We start from the raw sequence: 21,779 nt of genomic DNA, 5'->3' as shown, positions 1-21,779 counted from the left end.
TTCAACTCATACAAGCTGGACCTTCGACCTTTCCACGAACACTGGCTGAACCCTCGATCTTTCAACTAATACTGGCTGGAACTGCGACCTTTCAACGAACACTGGCTAGAACAGCGACCTTTCAACTAATACTGGCTGGAACCGTGACATTTAAGCTAATGCTGACTGGACCGTCGACCTTTCAACTAAAACTGGCTGGAGCGAAAACCTTCCAATTCAAGGACATTCCACACAAAGGCTCAACACTTTAGCTGTATTAAAGCAATGTGTGCTTACTTTACCTTACCAATGCTAGAACGGCACTCGGTAGAGTGCAAACCTCCGCCAGGCTGAACAGTTTATGTTTTGTATCCCACTGATAGGCCAGATCTGGATTTGGACCTGAACCAAAGTCTAATTGCTTGTTCTTGTCACCTAACCAACACATCACCCCAGTTTTAGTCATAACTTGTCCACAGCGTTTTAAAATATTGTCGCGTCGCCGAGGATTAAGATCCTTGGCGTACAAGAGAAGGCCCAAGCCTTATCTAATCGGGAAACATGCCGGGGTTATCCGAACCCACAAATGAAGAAACGAAACAAGACAAAAAGGATAAAATGCAACAATAACCGATTTAATGAAAATAAATGCAAGTAACAATGAAAAGTGAGGTAAAAACTAAAATTCATAATTGTGACGTCTCCACTCAGACTCGCATACAAACAAGGGGAAAATAAAGTAAAAATAAATGATGTTTCGTATCAAGCCGGCCGGCACTTAGCTTTGCGTCCCCAAATGGCTGGTAAGGCTTGCTGGTCGTTGCCTCGAACCACCGTGTGGGAAACGCACAAAATGGCGCGGAATCACACCTGTGGCCAGCGTGAGGCAAGCAGGCAGGATCCCTCTTTGCTAACACGGCTCTGACAATCTCCTTCACCTCAATGCACCACTGTCAACCCACACATCCTCCTTCCAGGTTGCAAAAGTCCCAAAGCCCCGACACGTCTCGTCACCAGCGCACGCGAGACAACAGCGTCCACTCGAGACGAGAGTCAGAACGAGAGAGACCAAGATGGCGAGACACGTCTTTTTTCCCTCAGCTCTCAAATGTTCCAAGCTGACGTCACACTGTCCAATCATCGAGCACTACTCAATCATCCCATCGCGCCTCCACCAATAACGAAGGCCGGGGTGTGGCCTCCTCGTTCGAGTTGTCGGGGGCGGAGTCCAATCCCTGTTCGGATAACATCGGCGGTCATGAGGCAGGATTTACGTGCCGATCGTCAAATGTGCCGGGTTTGTCGGACCTGGTGGCATGGTGAGCAAATGGAGTCATTTGCCTGGCCGGCTGAGTTTTATAAGAACATCAGGAAAAATTTCAAGAGGCATTTACACACAGGGGATTTAACCTTACAGACCCTACAGAGCACAACTCCACTCCTCCGTGTGGAGACACCTAAACACTTAACTGGACATTTGACTCTACTTAGATACATCGATGCCTTCTTCTTCTTCTTCGTGACACTCAGAGCATGCTAATTTATACGATTCTATCTCGACTAAGGCATTTCATCTTCCCCCACAAACGTAAAAATATCATGTTATATATTGCTTTTCACCCAATCTCTCAATGGTGCAGAATCACTTTTTAAAAATGTAATAATTCTCGTATCCGAATCCATATTCAGATCTTCACCAAAATCGAATCATTTCGTCCTTGTCGCACACCCAACCTCTCCACCAAGTTTCGTGCAAATCCGTCCACAACTTTTTGAGATATCATGCTACATATAGGTTTTAGCCCTATCACTCAATGGTGAAAAATCACTTTAAAATGCTCTGATCTGGATCCAGATGTGAATCTTCACCAAAATTTTACGAAGTCTTCCTTGTCACATATGCAACCTCTGCGCCAAATTTCGGCTGAATCCGTCCACAACTCTGAGATATCCTGCTATATATTGTTTTTTGGCCCTATCTGCCAATGAAGAAGAATCACTTAAAAAAAAAATTATACTAGCCAGATCCGTATATTCACTAAAATCTAATAATTTAGACGTTGTCACATATGCTTCCTTTCTACCAAATTTCGTCCAAATCCATCCACAACTTTTTGAGATATCTTGTTCACAGACAAACAAACAGACAGTGGTGAAAACATAACCTCCATCCACCTTCGGTGGCGGAGGAAAATATTCATTTGCAATAAACGGTCAAGTGCAATATTAATGAGCGAATGAAAACCCAAGCAAACAAGAAAACAAACCACAACAAGAAGAACAAAAAAAAAACAAAAAAAAAAACAACTTCCTGCCATGCAAAGAAACTCTGCAAATGCCATTCTACAAAAATGCTCCACAGTTCAACTTCATCAAACATGCAAAACAACGAGTCAATATTTCTACTCCCTTTTCCAATTTAGTTTTATTTCCTCACAATCCCTCAGCATCCACCCCCAAATTCCAAAGTGGCAATTTTTGAAGAGTAAAGCAACAAGGTTAAATGTCAATCAAAACATTGACCAATGAAGAACAGGCAGAAAAGAGACAGACATACAGACAGACAGGTAGAACAGGTTCAGCTTTGGCAGAAAGCTTCATGTAGACAAAGAAGCCACAGATAGAAAGAATAGAAAAACTGGTGCAAGTATGCGAGACAACTTGAGATGGTGATTAACTAGTCTTGAAGGACTAAAGGGAAGAAAGCCTGTGGTCAGTAGCTTCAGAGAGAGGATATCACAAAGGAAAATAAACATGCAGGTGCGCAGAAAGCTCAGATTTTTGAAAGATTTCCAAAAATGTGTCACAGTGTGAACAAGTGTGACCCGGAGCTCTTAGAGTGAATGATAGGACAGATAGGATAAGTGCGGCAAGACCGGAGGAAGATACAAGATATCAGACAGGCTATTATCCGATACTGATGTGTACGAGAGCCTGAATGTCCAGCAGTATACCAAGTGGTGTAAAATGGTATGCAACACACCGGCCCATATTAGGGATGTATGCTCCAAGGCACTCCAGGAGAACACCTTGTACAGTTTAGTTTGAGAACAGCAAAGAAAGGACACAGCTGTGGGAGACATTTCAAGAATGTCTGCCCCAAGTTACGAGTTTGGAAATGTGGTACATCGACCAGGACAAATTACCACCAATAGCTCGGTGAAAGATCTCAAAAGATAGCAGCTTCTGATAAACAACTTGAAATGTACATGACATTTTAATTAGAATGCACAGATAAAGTTTGCATTGTGGATGAAATAAAGAGTACAATGGATGTGATATCGCCAAATATCTTCAGATGCTTTAAGAACTAGAGAGGTCAAAGAATACATTACCCCACACTGTCTCGAGAAACAAGGACATGGGCGGGGTCTACGAGCGGCAAATTTGATTGGTCATGACGACTAAAATGCCATAATATTCACTTATGTATAAGTACTGCTAAACCGAATATAATTCAATTGAAATAAAATCGATTTTAAAGGAAGTAGAAAAAAAATTGTGGACGTTTACTGCAGTTGATGCAGTGTCTTTTACACCATCTTATTTAACACGTTACATTAGTTTTGTGTCTGCTGTTTGTCTTTTATGACATCCTTAAAAACAGTACGTTTCCTGTTTGGAATGACTTTCAATTTTGTTTGACTCCCAGATAGACAAACAGACAGAGTAAAAAAAAAATCTGGCTCATCTCTTCTGTGCATGCGCGATTGGGACAAATTCAGAGCCAAAGTACCGCTGAATTACAGGTTTGTTGTACGATACATGTTCCAATTCGTGTTTATAATGCAACATTCTATCGAAATTAAGTTGTTACTTAAACTGACTTTTGTAGACAGAAGGACAAACAGACAGACTAACAATTATTGCTTAATCCCACTTTTCCCTTTGCGTATGAGGGGTAATAAAGCAATGGTACTTTACACAAGTCAACCAAAAAATAGACTTTTTAAATCTACTGAGTCATAAAATATTTTTAAAATGAAATTTGTTTCTCAATGGACATTGAAAATATTACATGCCAAATGCATCGATAATCTGCAGAGGGGGAATTGACAGGAAGGTTCACAAGCTGCCTGTTTTAACATACTTGATACATTTACCTGTTACATAAATAATCGGTTAACCCCCCCCCCCCCCTCCCAAAAAAAAACATTGGTTACTCAGACAAAAATACTCGATATACTTTCTAAGCACTTTCTAATCATGAGACTTGTTAGATATTATATTTGCAACAATTTGCATCCTTGGATGTAACAAAGATTGTTTCCTTCTTGGAACGAGCAAATAATTATATGCAAACCTTGACAAGGTTAAAGTACAAAGTTGCATTCTGATATAAAATGTGTGTTATTATTAATTACTAGCCGAAAGCACCCGGCGTTGTCCGGGTTATTTTTGAATGAATTTACTACTATAATTCAGCTTTTACTCACGGCCGTAGAAGATTGACTACTATAATTCAGCTCAGCTTTTAATTGCGAAATGGGCCCAGAACGGCCGAGGCAGCCTCGACCGGCCTCGCCACCTAGCCTAAAACCTTCCCGACTGTCCCGACATTTCTTTGTTTTAGAGGTTTCCTCAAATCTTTCACCGTTCATGAGATTAGCGCGTGCAGACAAACAAACAAACAAAAACTTTCTTTTATATATATAGAAGATTATTATTATTATTGCCTTATTCAAGAGGGGGACTTAACAACAATGATTGACCACAAAAATTCAAACTCTCGAGTAAAAAACAAACAACGTTCACAAAAAACACGACAATTCCCGCAACAAGGAAGGCATCATTTAAATAGCTATTTACATTCAAACTGCAAATCTCAAAGCTTGCATTTAATGCCTAACAAAAGATGATTTATTACAATTATTTCAAAAGCAATCTTTAATCAACACCAAACAAAATAACAGCAACCGCTTACGAATGCTGCATGTCGAGAGAACCGATCCCACAAACTGCAAACTGAAAGAATGATAAAGAAACAACTTGTATGCGCTGATCATATAAAAACCAGTGACAGACACTCATTTTGCACCATTTCAGAACACCTGTGCCTGAACAATTACTTAACGAACGATTACAGCAGATCGGTGTAAACAAATAGTCAGCACTAAAACATATTTAAAGTAAGGCTGACAACCATTTAAAGACCCACTGCATGTTCCACAGCTGTGTGACCACTCCTATACCCCTCCACAAGCCATATCGACAGGTTGCAATCAAGCAAGGCAGTCAAAATGTAGCCGAGCTAAGGACAGGCCAGAAGAGGAAATCCAAAGCACCGACTGTGAATCATCGAATCAAGTCATGTCATAGGCCCATCCGCAGGCTTGTCTTCTTCTCGGAGAAGAAGCTTTTTAGCAACATCACCTGCCCGATGCCAACAAGCAACAGGACGACCGTCTCACCCACGGACCAGAGGTTCACACGCGAGTTAAGATCCTCAGCTTGGTATCGGTCCTGAGCTTCTTCCAGGCGGTGATGAGTCTGGTATCCAATCACAGACTTGAGTGCTTCATGAATGCTGACGCACGAAGACTCCATCTGCGGCAGCGCAAGGCAGACAGTCAGCAGTGAGCAACAGAGTCAGCAGAGAAGGATTACAAGAGCAAAAGCAAGTAAACGGGGTAAAATGAATCATTTAGTAACGCTATCCTGAATGGTGATCACACAATGACAGAACCTAGATAATAGATACATCTGATACATTTCTGGAAGAGCCCCCCCCTCCCCCACAGATAACGTGCTGTGGTACCAATAGCACTTGGCCAGAAGCCCGAGCACTGAAGGGGCAATTTAATGATTGAATAAACAAAATTAGAATAATTTTGCATCTTCACCATGTACAGCTCATACATCTGCCTTCCCTTACTCCTATCGCTTCCTTACCCATCTTCACCTGCCACACTTCAACTTTCATCATCCTTGGTTTCTCAATTTAATCATACGATATATAATTTGGCTTGTGTGTTCGTTTTATATGCACTCCTAAGCCACTGGACGGAGCGAGTTGAAATTTGTGGGTTGTACTAAGGTGTGTCTGGAAGGGTTTTAGGAGGCAAACTAGAATGGCACCCTTCTTCGACGTCGCGGCGTCGACTGATATGCCTTCACCCACATTATTACATTATACATACTTGGACCAAGTTTGATTAAATCCCTTCAGCTCTTCTCAAGTATCACATTTTTACCTGACATGACCTCTGACCTTTGATGCTGAAATCTAATCAGTTAATCTTTGCATCATAATGTAATGGAAAACCAAATACTGCATTGTAGTCATCAGAAGGAACCAGAAGAAGTAGAGAGCAAAGATCGAGTCATCAGGATAACCTGGATAGGATTCATGTTTCAGCTGCTACTCCTCAACCCTCAAAACCATCCAAGCACAGCCAAGTGAACCTTCCAGAAATATTTCTGAAAGAATTCACTTCTCCTTCGACAGATAGATGAAGAAAGAGAAATAAAGAAGAAGCAAGAATTAGAATGAATACAGAGAAATATGAACAAGTAAAAGAAAAAACATGTTTAGGGCTATACACTTATTGTTTTTTAAAAGTTAAACCTTTTTTTTTTATTTATTAAATTTTGATAGATGAAAATGAACCAGAAAGGAGGACCGTGGGCCAAATTTCAGCTCTCTCGGACGTATGGAACCCAGAAAATGAACGGCTCAAATATTTGAAATGGGACAAACAAAGTTCAGATGAAGTTAAATAAAAGTGTGTAAAAAGTAGAAAGAAATGTGAAAGGAACAAAGATGTTGGGAAAAAACCCAGACAGATAGATTTCAGCAGTTCTTCCTCAGGCAAAAAGGCAGCAACAGTTACAAGCTACCAGGTGTCTATCAGCGGGGAAGCAGAATCCACACAGCATCAGAATATGGTACAATCGTAATGTAAAGGAAAACCAAATAGTGCACTGGAGTCATCAGAAGGAACCAGAAGAAGTAAAGAGCAAAGATGGAGTCATCAGGAGGAACCTGACATATACTTGTATATAATATAAATAATATTATAAATATAATATATACTTGTACTAAATTTGGTCAAAATCCCATCACTGGTTCAAACGTTAGCACAGTAACAGAATTTTTACCTAATGGGACCTCTGACCTTTGCCCTCTTGACCCCATTTTTCTTTTCATCATTATACATACCTGTACCAAGTTTGCTTAGTTCCCTTTAGCCATTAAGTTATCGTGGTTACAAAAACATATTATAGAAACTGATTTTTGACCTCTTGCTGCAGAAATCTAATCGGTTCATTTTTGCGTCATAATACTGGATATACTTATACCAAATTTAGTCAAAATCCCATCACTGATTCACAAAGTTAGCTCGGTAACAGAATTTTATCTAACAGGACCTCTGACCTCTTGACCTCAAATGAATCAAGTTCATCTTTGAGTCATTATACATACCTGCACCAAGTTGAACTTCGAACCCTTAAGGCATTCTCAAGCTATCGCGGTAACGAAAACCTATGACAGACGGACGGATGCGCAGACAGCCGGACGGACAACCCGAAAACATAATGCCTCTGGCAACTTCGCCGGCAGAGGCATAAAATCATAAACGCGGTGTTTTGGGAAGGGGGGGAGGGTAGACAATGCAAATGCTAGATTTAAATATGTATTGAGTAGTGCTGCTCCCGGTGGGAGAGAGAGCGTTTCTTGTATCATGTAATCCATGCAAAATGAACTCACAATCTTAAAAACATAGGGGCAATACCCCTAGCGCTCACCTGGTGGAATAAACAGTATACTGCACTGACTAAAGGTATTTTAAACTAATTTCAATGGTTGCTAGAAGACAGAGCAGCATGTAGAATCATACGGAAGATTTTTTTTAATACCTTGAACAAGCTTTGGTACATCATGGGTGGTAAAGGTTGTGGTAAAGTTTCATCGAAATTGTGTGTGTAGTTTCAGAGAACAGCAACAAAACAACAAGCATTTTAAGGCCATTTTCCCTGCTGGAGTGGGGGTTAGCCTTGCGCCCCTATGACAATCTTCTCCATTTTGCCCTATTTTCTGCATCTCCCCTTGTTAACCCCCTTGCCCGCATTTCTTCTTCGACCATCTTTAGCCAAGTCTTTCTCGGTCTTCCCCGTCCCCTACTTCCTTCTACATTCATTTCCATCACTCTTCTCAACCAGTCACTTTCATCCTTCCTCAACACAAAACCAAACCATCTCAAACTGTTTCTCTTCACAGCATCCATCACAGGCTCTATTCCCATCATCTTTCGCAATTCATCATTTGTCTTCCTCTCTCTCAACGATACTCCACACATCCACCGAACCATTCGCATTTCCACCCTTTCCAACCTTCGTTGCTGCTCTACGTTCATTGCCCACGTCTCGCTCCCATAAATCATAACGCTTCTCACACATGCAGCGTACACCTTTCCCTTCAGCTTCAACGACACTCCCCTCCTCGTCAGCACGCCACTCAGTTCCCAAAACTTCTTCCATGCACATCTCCCTCTAGCAACCGTTGCTGAGTCTGTTCCACCTTCTCCATTCAGCATGTCTCCTCGGTAACAAAATGTTTTCACACCTTCCAGCTTCACGACATCTCCAAGATCGAACTCAACATTTCCTCCATCTGCAGCTCCCTTTGTGCACACCTTACACTTGAATATAGCTGCCACACTGGTTAATGACCCTCTCAGACCACTACATTTTTGATGAACCCACTCAGCGCACATTGTACATTGAATGGAATTCACTCCGACACCCTTCCTGCACACAGCACACGGCCACTTCCCAGTTCTTTCCACCTCACCACATGCTTTACCACCTGCCATCACTATCGTTTTTCCGATATTCACCTTCATACCTTTCGTCTCCATACATTCCTTCCACTTGTTCATCTTCTCCTTCAGTCCATCCATACTTTCTGCAATCAACACCAGATCATCTGCATACAACAACTCCCATGGTAAACCCTCCTTTACGTTCCGAGCCAGCACCTCCATCACAGCTACAAATAGTAGTGGACTTAGTACCGACCCCTGATGCACTTCCACCTTCACCTCAAACTCACCACTGTTCCCATCCTTCGTCCTTACAGCTGTGCATGCTCTTTTGTACATTGCCATCACTACTCTGATCAACCATTCCTCCACTCCTAACTTCCTCAATGCCCATGTCACTACTTCACATGGAACCCTATCGAATGCTTTCTCCAGATCAACAAACCCAAGAAACAACTTCTTCCTCTGCTCCATGCACTTCTCCTGCAACTGCCTCACAATAAAAAGCATGTCTGTAGTTCCTCTTCCTGGCATAAATCCAAACTGCATTTCATCAATCTTCACTTTCTTCCTTATCCTCCTCTCCAACACCCTTTCGAATACCTTCATTCCATGCTCCAATAACTTTATCGCTCGATACGAGCCACAGTCCAGAGGGTCACCTTTCCCCTTGTATAGAGGGACGAGGGTACTCAGTTCCCAAACCACTGGAATGTGGCCTTCTTTCACCACCAGATTGCAGATTGTGTAGTTTCAGAGAAGAAAGCAAATATCTATTTTGGGGGGTCAAACATGGACCCATTTTGACCCCCTGTAAACCCCAAAGGGGCAGATTTTTTTTAATGCCATGAACAAACTTTGGTACATCATGGGTGATGAAGGTTGTGGTGAAGTTTCATCGAAATAGTGTGTGTAGTTTCAGAGGAAAAAGCAAATTCCTAATTTGAGGGGTCAAACCTGGATCCACTTTGAACCCCGGTAGACCCCAATTTTTTTAATGCCGTAAACAAACTTTAGTCACAACACAACAAATATAATTTGTGCCAAATTTAGTCGCAATCCCATCAGCGGTTTCGAAGAAGAAGTTTTAAGTGTTTACGGTCGGACTGACGGCCGGGCGACGCTCTATCACATAAGCTCCCCTGAACTTCGTTCCAGGTGAGCTAACTAGAGTGAAGTTGATGGCGTGCCATCACAAATCCCCACACTTCCCACCAAAAGTAGAGCTGAAAGATAGCAAACAGTTCCATCAGGATTGACCCAATGTCAAACTAGAACGGCACTCGGTAGAGCGCATACCTCTGCCAGGTTCTTCAGTTTGTTTTTTATCCCACTGATGGGCCGGATCTGGATTCGGACCTGAACCAAAGTCTAATTGCTTGTTCTCGTCACCTAACCAATTCATCCCCCAAGTTTCGTCCAAATCTGTCCACAACTTTTTTTAAATATCGTGTTATATAATGCTTTTCGCCCGATCTCTTGATGGTTATGAATCACTTAAAAATTAAATAATTCTCTTATCTGAATCCATATTCAGATCTTCACCAAAATCTAATCGATTTGTCCTTGTCACACCCACAACTTCTCCACCAAGTTTCGTCCAAATCCGTCCATAATGTTTTGAGATATCTTGCTATATATCGTTTTTGTCCCGATCTTCCAGTGGTGAAGAATAATTTTAAAAATTCTAGGAGCTGGATCCGAATCCGGATCTTCACCAAAACTAATCATTTCGTCATTGTCACATACACTGCCTCTGCCAAATTTCGTCTGAATCCGTCCACAACTTTTTGAGATATCTTGTTCACAGACAGACAGGAAGGAGTGAAAACATAACCTCCATCCACCTTCGGTGGTGGAGGTAATTATGAGTTAAATAATTTTTCCCCCTGTTTTGACACGTGACCCTAAATCCCCACCCCCTGGGAAATGAACCAGGTGTCAAATCCAAAAAAATAGTTACATATTTCATGTGTTCCCCAATGCTGATTGCATACATGAAGTTTCATTTTAAAATGTGCCCGTAATTGCATTTTGCACGATTTGACCGTTTGACCCTACTCCAGAGGTGAGGCCAAAACTGGCACTGCTCTTGTACCTTTTTACCATGTGGTGGTCAGAACTAGCAACATTGGTGCATATCTGCCCACCATTTCGGAGGAGATAGCATGATGGACGGACAGACAGGAGACAGAGCAGATTACAATTTCTCCCTGGTTTAAAAAAAAAAAAAAAAACTTTTATAACTTTAAAATAATAACTTTCACTTGTAATAACACCAAATGTCATGTTTGTACCACATGTCAGTAACTTGTGAACAAAGTGTGCATAAACAGTGAATCTCTCACCTGAGTCATGGCCACTGCTCTTGTTCCTTTGTCACTGAAAAGCGGTTCCTCTTCACCAACCTGCCAATCAAAATACACCGTCTTGTGGCTGAATGTGGAGAACTCATTGCTGAAGCAGATGCTATAAACTCCATTCTTTTCCGTCGTCCACGTGTGGCTGTCATATTGCTTCCTTGCTTCCTTGTACAACACCATCCCGTCTGGTGCCTCGATCTTACAGTCGACATCATAACTGCCACCTGTAATAACCTGCTCCAAAAACAAATGGGGGGAGGAATCAGGTGAGTGAATAGGTGTAATCAAACAAGCAATGGTGTTTACAGAATTAGAAATTAAATCATAAAACTTCAAAGACTTCAATTTTTTTTGCTTCAATTCGATCAACTTTTTAATTTTAATCTTAGAAATGATTGGTCAAAGTCAGGCAAAGCAAAGAATACAGACAAAACAACTTGCTTTGGGAACCATATTGTTACGTTTGTGGGGTAGACAATGGAATACCGTAGTACAGATAGGATTGTATAGTAATAGCATGGACCGTGGACACGTAAGAGACATCTCAATGTATTTAAGCAGGGAAACTGGAGCTTAATATTGTTATACGTCTTCACACAGGGGGTGAAGCTATGTTAAGTAGATAGCGGTTAAGGTTAGTTTTCCCCCAGTATGTAATTGCCTCCTGTGGCTTTTCCCTATGTTTTTACAACTACAACAAGGCCGGCCATAAAAACCTCCGTTACAACAATAATAACAACTGTTCCCTACAAGCAGACAGAGTGGTTCGGCAACTAAACCCCACCTCCAAAGGATCGTAACCGACAGGCTACGCCCCCGAAGTTCGTCATTGGTCAAGTACGACAATGGGGTGATTCTATGGGGCTCGGCGATTGGCCAGTGTGACGTCAGACCGAGAAAGTTCTAGGGAAAAAGGACCGTTGAAAGAAGAATCGCTCTCTTGGGTTTGTGTGCAGGAGGAGGAAAGGCACCATCTTTTGCGTTGTTTGTGCTGGTGATTTTGGTCTGCTTTGGAAGAGTGTGGGGAGCACTTGGCTGCGTGTGCAGCATCGTGAGGAGAAGGTGTTGGTCTGTGGGCTCTTCTGGTGAGCTCGGGGCCACGTTGTGCTTGCTGGCTGGGAATTGAGAGGAGAGCGTTTTGGCAGCCGCTTCACGGATCAGTGCGCTCGCATCATTGACCGGCACCAGTCGGAGCGTTTCCCGCGTGAGCGGCTTCGGGCCACCTTGTACTGCTGGACATCACCAGTTTCAATGGCTGCCAAGCTCACAAAAGTGCTCGTTTGGACGCCAAAGCTGAGTGCCGGCCAGCTAAAAGAAAACATTTTATTTCTTTATCTTTCCCCTGTATGTCGTATTTGTGACCGAGTGGAGACGTCTCAAAGTAGAATTTTAGTTCTTACTTCAATCTTTATTTCACCACTATCATCTTGCATTTATTTTTAATAAATCATTATTGTGGCATTTTTTATTTGTCGTGTCCTGTCTGATTAAACCTGTGTGCTTCATCCAGGTAAGTACTCTGTTTCCTTCATTCCCGCACGTGTCAAAAACAACCGCCAAGAGTTGGGAGTTCGCCTCAGGAGTAAAAACAATCGGTCATTCATCACCACACACATCATCACATCATCATCATTCACATCATCATTAATCGCTGGGCGATGTGACAATATTTATCATTAGAAATGCCCCAGGGGAATATAAGTATTTATTGCAGTCAGCTATATCTTGATTATGTATTAATCTTTACATCATTATACATACCTGTACCAAGTTTTACTTGGATGCCTTCAGCCATTCTCAAGTTATCGTGGTAATGAAAAGGGATCACGGACGGACGGACAACACAAAAAGATAATGCCTCTGGTGACTTAGTCAGCGGAGGCATAAAAAGATCGCTTTTGATGGGAGGAGTTAAGTGGGGGGCACGTGACAGGTGCACCCCTCCTACCCTGGATCCAACCCTGGAGTCATTGTATTCATTGCTGCGATTCCCTTCCTCTTATTTGTTAATAGCTCCTTTTTCGTGTAATGAAACGGTGTTACATTGGTTATGCATCATTCCTTTAGAGTCGAATTGTAAAAGTCGCAGAGGAATTTCAGGCAGTAGGCTTCTTGCAAAATCAGTGCATGTGTGTAAAATCAATGATCAACAGGATAAAATACATTTTATAAACGCAGAGGGTTTTCTCAAATTTGAATTGGTGTTACCACCCGGCTCATCTGCGGAGGCAAAACCTCTTGTGAGTCTCGGAGTATTTTGTTAGACCCTGCACATGCGACAATACATTGGATATAAAGTGAAGGCAAAAAAAATTAATAACAATAAATAAATTAAAAAATAGAAAAAATAAAATGCACATGTACACCCTTTGAGCAAGAAGTTTATCATCCCCAATTTATTATCAATGTCCAAAACAATTATTCTCTTGTACGAGGGGTGACCAGTTTTTGCGGCCCAACCTCCTTGTAGACATGGTAGGATGATGAAAGTTATCGAATATAAAGATCTACCCTTGCTATTATATGTCTTCCTCATTTCATATTTATGCTCAGATTTTCCAAAGCATGGAATCAAAGGAGGGAACCCCCCTACATTCAGTCAAAATGGAGACATCAGAGCTCTAGGCTGTGATAAAGTAAAGTACCTGCACAAGAAAGGCTCCCAAGCAAACACATTGAAGTAATTCTTCATTGAGAGAAAGGACCAAAAACGACATGTTGCATAATCTCAAAAAGTTGTGGACGGATTATGACAAAACTTAATGAATGCGTTGGGTAGGTGACAAGAACAAGCTGATTCGATTTTAGTCAAGGTATGGATCCAGATCCACCCTATCAGTGTGATACAAAACGTAAAATGTTAAGGCTGGTGGATGTATGCGCTCTACCGAGTGCCGCTCTAGTTACCTACGCCATCAAAGGTGGATTGAGATTATGTTTTCACCCCTGTCTGTCTGTCCGTTTGTCTGTCTGTCTGTCCGTTTGTCTGTCTGTCTGTCCATTTGTGAAAAAAAGATGTCAAAAAGTTGTGGACGGATTCGGACGAAATTTGGTAGGGATGTACCGTATGTGACAATGACGGAATGATTAGATTTCTGTGAAGATACAGATTCGGCTACTAGAATTCTTAAAGTGATTCTTCACCATTGGGAGATAGGGCCAAAAACGATACATAGCAGGATATCTCAAAAAGTTGTGGACGGATTTGGACGAAAGTTGGTGGACAGGTTGGATGTGTGACAAGGAAGAATCGATTCAATTTTGGTGAAGATCCAGATGCGGATCGAGCTAGTAGAATTTTTAAAGGGATTATTCACCATCGAGTGATATGGCCAACCAGGCGGAGTTATGCTCCCTACTGAGTGCCGTTCTAGTTCCCACTGTTGCTTGAGGCCAGCCAGGGAAGGTTTTTGTCCCAAGTCTCTCACGAACTGGCTGGCCAGGCCTGCTGTTCGAATGAATGAAGCCGATCTCGGCACGAATTGGCAATTTGTTCACTGTTCCAGTGACAACTCGCCTACTCTTTCATCAAACGACACCGCGTGTTAGTTAAAGTTCACAAACCAATTCTTGCAAACAGGACACGCAGCTGAACATCAATCCTAGAGACAGTGCACTTTGTGATGCAACACCCTACCAGTGAATGAAGGATAAAGGAATGTTTTTGTTACACTTCAACGCATCACATGATCAAGTCCATCAAATCTCACAACAGTAAGACTACAACTATCGGGGACGCCTCTTCGCCGTGGTTGTACCCTTCAATGCAAGTCGGGGTCCAAATCTTCCCCATTCTTCGCCACTACCCAGATTCAGGAGGGCAGCGCAGTCACGGTAAGAGTGCTGATCGGTCCCCATGGATCGGCCATTTTCCCTCGTGACGTCGTGTTTCTGTCTTTTATTTATCTATCTATCTATGCCGTGGTCCGGACTTCAGGGTTGGTACACCATCCTGGTACACCATCCTGGATGTGCGGCATTTCTGGGTTGCTCTTGCGAGATCAATTGGCCGTCTCCGTGCCACGGTCTGGTTCGAGAGAACTGTCCGGGGCTAAACAACAACAACAGTAAGACTTTAGGTCTGTGCCATCAAGCATTCACCCAACAGTTGATTTTTTATGTCTGAATATAAACTCGAATAAAAAGTTTGTTGTAAACACAAAAACTCCCATCAATAAGCAGACTGTTGGGAATGAAAGTGTCACCAACTAGTGCAGCTACCCAGTCGGGAAGGATCAGGTATGATGCTCGTTGGGTTAATTTCGCAACGACAACAAGGTCTGTATCGATCTGTTCGGAAACAAATGTAAATAAATTAGTTTACACAAATCGCATTTAACCCATAAATCGTCGACCAAATATGACCATTATATGGGCGTGGTCTATCCACTAATTGTAGCAAATGAATTTAAACTGCCGCCCACCCAAAGAACGAATCATGACCTTTGTTACAATGTGCAACACCTGGGGTAACTTGCGAAAGCTTGCTTCCAATTGGTCGAGAAAAGCCGATGACAAAAAAGCATTTGTGGCCAACTAAGCAGTAAATTCAGCACTGTATGGGTTAATCTTAATGGAAGTCAGGTCTGAGATCCAAAGATGAGGGTGAGACCCTTCCACGGGTCCAGGTTAATACAGGATACGTGAACAGGTGACCGAGGTGCTTTTAACGAGCGTTCACAAGAGGCAAAGCGACATTTCCGGATGCAGGTATGTGTACGTACCTGGAAGTCGACGGTACATTTCTGGCCCGGTTCGATCTCCTCGTAGAAACACTCGGCTGCGTTGTCCTCCAATTCGAAAGTGAGCTCCACGGCCTCCACGTGGTGGGACAAGCGAGTCAGCTGCACCAGGAGCAGGCACAGGGCGGCTCCTCGGCACATCACCCACATCGCAACAACTGCTCCCTGTCGATCGCACGTCCGGGACTGAACACCTTGGCTTCACTCCACTATCCGTCTATCCCCGATCACTCCCACATCCTTCCATTTCCTTTTCCGGTCTGACGTCACGTGTCGCGCCAGCCACGTGGCACGGCAGAGAATTAATGACGTGTCCGTATAATCTTTAAAAGTGTTTGGTGTGATTCGGTCTCGGTTCGAACCGCTGGCTTCCCACACCCAAAGCGGACGCTCCAACCATTACTCTGCACTGTAACGGTGTTTTATTAAATACCGGTACAGTGATCGCAGGTGGCCCAGCCACCAGGTGGATGCATGGCTTGCTGCAATATCTTGAAATAAACACCTGGATTTATGTAGGCCTTCATATATAAAGTAGGCCTTGATATGGTTATATTTTAATCATTTTCATTATATCATTTGTGTATAAATAAATATGTGTGACGATAGTAAAGCTTATATACAATATTTATGTTCTATTTGTGGACTTTCATATATAAGAAGGCATTTATATGCTTATACCTTCATTTGTGTATGAAAGTCGTGTCTGGAATAGGAAATTCTGATGGGGAGTGCTTGTGTGACTGGGGGTGGATGAGGGAAGGAGTGTTCCACTGGGAGTAGATGTGGGAAAAATCAGGAATTTTTATTGAGGAAAACAAGTCGTTCAAGTGTTTTGGGATTTAAACGGTTTCTTTTTTTGCGAAGAACTTCTCCTGCTTTGGAGAATATTCTCCCACAGGGCACAAACGTTGCTGGAATGGACAGATATTTCTTAGCCAAATGGAAGAGATGAAGGTAGATGGCAGGTGTCTGACCCAGTGCTCCAGGGGGTCATTTGTTCTGCTCAGATATAGTGCAGACACAAACCGCTGAACCTTCACTGTGGCATCAGCAGTGGCACTCTGGACCTTTGGAGTTTCTCCAACTCTGTTGTCCAAAAGGTCTCAGAGGTTGTCATCTTCCTCACCTGTCTGTTCCGCTCATGCTGCTGATGTGGATGGCTGACATGAATCAGGTGGTGGTGGTGGTGGTGTGGATGCTGAACGGATCTGAGCACTGCATTCAGCAATCAAGTCCTTGACCGCAGTGCCAGCATTGGAGGCACTGCCAAATACCAAGTCCTTAAATCTTGGGTCTAATACTGTTGCCCTTGCCAGTGTCCTTATCGACTCCACTGCTCCAAAGCGTTATTTGAGGTTTGTAACAAGGTTGTTGATTAATTCAGTTGCTGTTGGGGACGTCAATCTGTGAGCTCTCTCATTTAGCTTATGGAAAATCATCCTGACTTTTTCTGCTGTTCTGTGACCACTTTTTCTGCTGACAGTTCAATTGTGACATTATTAAATGGAGAAAGAGCCTGGAGGCACTGGCCGATTGCTTTAAGCTGTGCACTAGTCAGGGGAGTTATGCTGGTGTTCAGTGAGGCTAGAGCAGCTCCTACTGCCTCACGCTGCTCATGCAGCCGTTGAAGCATGAATAATGTGCTGTTCCATCTTGTGTCCACCTCTTAAATGAGCTTCATTTTGGGCTTTCCAATCTGTTTCTGGATCACGGACAGCTTCGCTGTGGCATTTGTGCTTGACCTGAAAAAAGCAACAGGTCTGCGAGACTGGCCTCGAATCTCATTCAACTCCATGGTTTGAGAAAGGGCTTTTTTCACCACCAGATGTAAGGTGTGGGCAAAGCATGGGATGCGTCACATCTGAAGAAGATTAGCACACAGTCATGTTTGAAGCATGGTCTGTAATGAGACAGGTAACTTTATCCCTTATTCCCTACGACTCCAGCAAAACGTTATTGGCCTCTTTAATGTGCTCAGCTGTGTGTGTTTCAGGAAACTTTAAAATCCCCAGCACAACAGTGGACAGCTTGGTAGTATCATCATTGATGTAATGGCAAGTTACAGCAAGATATGCATCCATATTCATAGAGGTCCACATGTCAGATGTTAAATTCACAGAGTTAGCTCTCTTCACTTCAACTATCACCTTTTCTCTGGTTTGCTGGTACCTTGTGCCAACCATTTCCTTCAGTGCATTCCTTGTAGGAAGCACATAGTTGGGGTCAAGCTTCTGAACAAAGGCCCTGAATCCCTCATCTTCCACCACTGAAAATGGCTGTGAATCCTTGAAATTATGTCCACCATAGCCTCATCAAGATCCTTTTGTCTTCCTATTGAAGCAAGCATTCTGAGTATTGCGCTGCAATACATGTCCCCTACCGGCAGTCTGTCGTCCGGAAAACTGTTGGGGAAATTACCAAAGTTCAAAGTGGGATAACTTTGTCAATAAAGTTAATGAATGGTTGCACAGACCCCTACTTCTCACCAAAAGGGGAAAAAGAATGTAAATCGGAGTTAAAATAAGCCCACAAGGTCACTCCGTGGAGCAACCTACACGTATTGCACTATGTGTGAATTATATAATTACCAACTCACTGTCTGAGCTAACTCGGCTAAAAATTATCCAATTAGCACCAAATAAAGTTTATGAATGGTTGCACAGACCCCGAACTTCTCACTAAAAGTGGAAACAGAATGTAAATTGGAGTTAAAATAAGGAATATTAACAGCTTTGACTTACCGCACTCCAAATTATAGTCCGGAAAACTGTTGGGGAAATTACCAAAGTTCAAAGTGCCATAACTTTGTCAAAAATGATCGAAACGTCGTGAAGTTCGAACTTGATCTGTAACTTATCATGACGAAACCATGTACCAAGTTTGAAATCATTAGCATTAAGAGTTTAGGAAAAAAGTCCGGAAAGCTGTTATTTGCGCGATGGACTGACAGACGGACAGACAGAGGGACGGAGTGCAAACCTACAGTCCCCTCCGGTGTACACCGGTAGGGGACTAATAAACAGATGAATAAATTCATTGTATTCCCGACTAAGCCATTATTAAATGCATATTACCTCTGAATAAAGCTGATTTGGTTTAGATTTATGATTTATTTATATAGGCATAGTGATAGGCTAATAGTAGCCTAGAGCATTTTCAACAAGCATTCTGAGTATTGCGTTGCAATACATGTCCCCTACCGGCAGTCTGTCGTCCGGAAAACTGTTGGGGAAATTACCAAGGGTTATTTATCCACAGGTTCTGAATCGTTCCCAATCGCTAATTATCTCAGGACGGGCTCACCTGTGATTCGCACTCAGGACTTCGATTTATACACCTTGCAGACAGGTCAGCAGAAGCACGACAAAAAAGGTGTTGATAAAGAACCTTTCGAGTCGCTAAATATCAGTAATTTATTATATTTTCCGGTTCACAATCAATGATCGATGTGCATATAAATGTTGCTCGGCTTGGCTCCGCCCCTCCCAAAAGCGCACGCTGTGTCGCACTTTTGACGTTCGCGAGACGAGGCTGAGGGCGTGGGGTGCGGCTTGAGGAGAACTCTCGAATAAACAAGAGATATCCATTTAAAAAATATTTTCGTTTAATTAACGATATCTGCCAAACCACGTGCCCTATCGCAAATTCTAAAAGGACATTTTAGTAGACTGACATGCTGAACAGATCTGTGAAGTTTCCCCTCGATTGGATCAAAAATGAGGGAGGAGCTCGGTTTTAAAGGTTCATGCTTAAAAACGTCATAACTCTGAAACCATGTGACGCATGACGTCATGCTCGTCGACTTTTTTGTTCGTCATGGGTATGCGATTCTGCCTGCAAAGTTTGGCCTCGATCTGTTCAGCCGTTGGAGAAAAAGGGGTTTTCGTGTTTTCATGAAAAACAATATGGCGGCCGAACCACGTGACTTGTGACGTCATAATTACCATTAAAATATTCAACAGACCGAGTCCCCCCTACGGTGAAAATGTGATCTCAATCAATCCTATTATTGCAGAGAAAATCTTTTTTAAAGGAAGTTATGTAGGAGCTGTGCTCCAACGTAAATCGGAAGAATGGACGCGACAAAAAGCTGGAATTCGTCCGAGTTTCTTTATTGTGTCAAATCAACTCGGGTACTCTGCAAAGCCCGTTTATCGGGCAGCAATATATATACACATTATCCCAGAGCGTTTGCCCGGGAAAGGCGAGACCGGGCGTGCCCGGGCGTCCTGGGCGAACCCTGGAAAGGCGAGTCTGGACATGCCCGGGCGTCCTGGACGAGGCCTGGCAAGTCGAGAGCGGGCATGCCCAGGCGTCCTGGACGAGCCCTGGAAAGGCGAGGCTGGGCGTGCCCGGGCGTTCTGGGCGAACCCTGGAAAGACGAGTCTGGACATGCCTGGGCGTCCTGGACGAGGCCTGGCAAGTCGAGAGCGGGCATGCCCGGGCATCCTGGACGAGCCCTGGAAAGGCCACGCTGGGCGTGCCCGGGCGTCCTGGGCGAGCCCGGCATGGTGATCGCTCCACGTCCTCGGTAGGTGCAAGGCGATTGTGTAAACCCAGCGGTAGCCGCTACACACGTCCCCCCAGAATCGACTTGCACCGGCAGGGTCAATTTAAGGGGGGTCCTGATGACCCGGCCGAAGCGACCCCTGGTGGGTCGTGGGGGGGGGGGGGGGTCCGGTGTGGTGGTGGGCGGTCAAGTGGGGGGGCACCGTGGATGGGGGGCGGCCTCGCCACGGCGGAAGGGCCAACCGTGGTGGTTGGTCGATGTCCACGTGCGCCGGCTTGAGGCGGTCCACCGCAATCCGGTCCGACCTGCCGCCGATGTCGATGACGAACGACTTGTCGTCCCGTCGCAGGACCCGGAAGGGCCCGTCATACTGGATGTTCGGGATCGGATACCTGTCGGGGGTGGTAGCGTCGTTAAGGTGGTGGTAGTCGCCACATGGGCGCCAGCCGCCCCCTGGTTTTGGGACGATGTGTAGTGGCGAAGCCCACGCGCTATCGGAGCGCCGCACGATGCCGAGGTGTTCCAAAGCGTCGAACTCGGCTTTGGCCACGGCGAGCTTGGCTGGGTCGAGGCGGCGGGCTCTGGCGTAGACCGGCGGGCCCGTGGTTGGTATGTGGTGCTCGATCCCATGTCGTACTGCGACGGCCGAAAACGTCGGCCGCGTGAGGGCCCGGAACTCCGTGAGCAGGCGAGCAAACGCGTTCGCCGCCGGGAGGGCGCATGCCAGCTCGGTCGGAGCGGAGCTGCTCAATGTGCATGCCAGGGAGCTGAAGGTCTCGGCATTGACGAGGCGACGCCGTTTGACATCAACCAGCAGTCCGTGTGCGCAGAGGAAGTCGGCGCCTAGCAGAGCCATGGGCATGCTTGCGGTTACAAAAGTCCAATTAAAGCGTTGGCCGCCGAAGCAGAGGGTGACGTTGTGCGGGCCGAAGGTGTGGATGGCCGATCCGTTGGCCGCAACCAAGGAGGGGCCGCAAACCGCGGACTGCCTGTCCTGATCGGAGGCGGGTCTGACGCTCAGTTGGGCGCCGTTGTCACACAGGAAGCGCCGTTCGGACGCTTTGTCCCTGATGAAAAGTAAGTTGCCCGTGTGGCCGGCGCTCATGGCTGGTAATGAACACCGGCCCGGCCGTTTCCCGGCTTGCCGAAGGTGCACGGGGGTTGGCATGTCCGGGCCTTCTGTCCGAACCTGGCATGATAATAACACCATGCCTGGTCAGGTGGAGGCCCCGGTCGTCGTGCTGGAGGTGGTCGGCGCGGCGTAGCGGCCGCCAATTGCGTCGGCAGTTCGGTCGTCGACCGTGCCGGGTGCTCGGGTGCCAAGGGCGTTGCTTCGGACGGCAGTGGGCTCCAGGTCGCTGCTCCAATGCGTTGGCCTGCCGCGGAGATCTTGTCGGCTTCCCTGGCGAGGGCGCTG

General features: G+C 44.5%; 1 protein-coding gene across 1 annotated transcript; it reads right to left on the bottom strand.

The window, feature by feature from the left end:
* Positions 1–593: 593 nt before the first annotated feature.
* On the bottom strand, positions 594–16,268 carry LOC137431245 (transmembrane emp24 domain-containing protein 7). Its single transcript, XM_068122344.2, has 3 exons — positions 15,832–16,268; positions 11,093–11,341; positions 594–5,526 (listed from the first exon to the last, which is right to left on the bottom strand). Exons 1-3 carry the CDS (start codon positions 15,997–15,999, stop codon positions 5,293–5,295), a joined length of 651 nt encoding a protein of 216 aa, XP_067978445.2. The 5' UTR covers positions 16,000–16,268; the 3' UTR covers positions 594–5,292.
* Between the last annotated feature and the right edge of the window lie 5,511 nt (positions 16,269–21,779).

This window comes from Myxine glutinosa, chromosome 7 (genome assembly GCF_964187855.1).
Source record: "Myxine glutinosa chromosome 7, kmMyxGlut1.1, whole genome shotgun sequence".
Classification (NCBI taxonomy): Eukaryota; Metazoa; Chordata; class Myxini; order Myxiniformes; family Myxinidae; genus Myxine; species Myxine glutinosa.
The sequence above is the reverse complement of the archived record's forward strand: the minus strand, read 5'-3'. Positions and strand labels throughout refer to the sequence as shown.

Bases quoted from the DNA above. Each gene is read 5' to 3' on its own strand.
- LOC137431245 (XM_068122344.2), bottom strand. From the start codon at position 15,999: ATGTGGGTGATGTGCCGAGGAGCCGCCCTGTGCCTGCTCCTGGTGCAG. The intron at 11,342-15,831 runs GTACGTACACAT...TTTTTGGAGCAG, and splicing joins AATGTACCGTCGACTTCCAG to GTTATTACAGGTGGCAGTTA. The intron at 5,527-11,092 runs GTGAGAGATTCA...GCGCTGCCGCAG, and splicing joins GAGCAGTGGCCATGACTCAG to ATGGAGTCTTCGTGCGTCAG.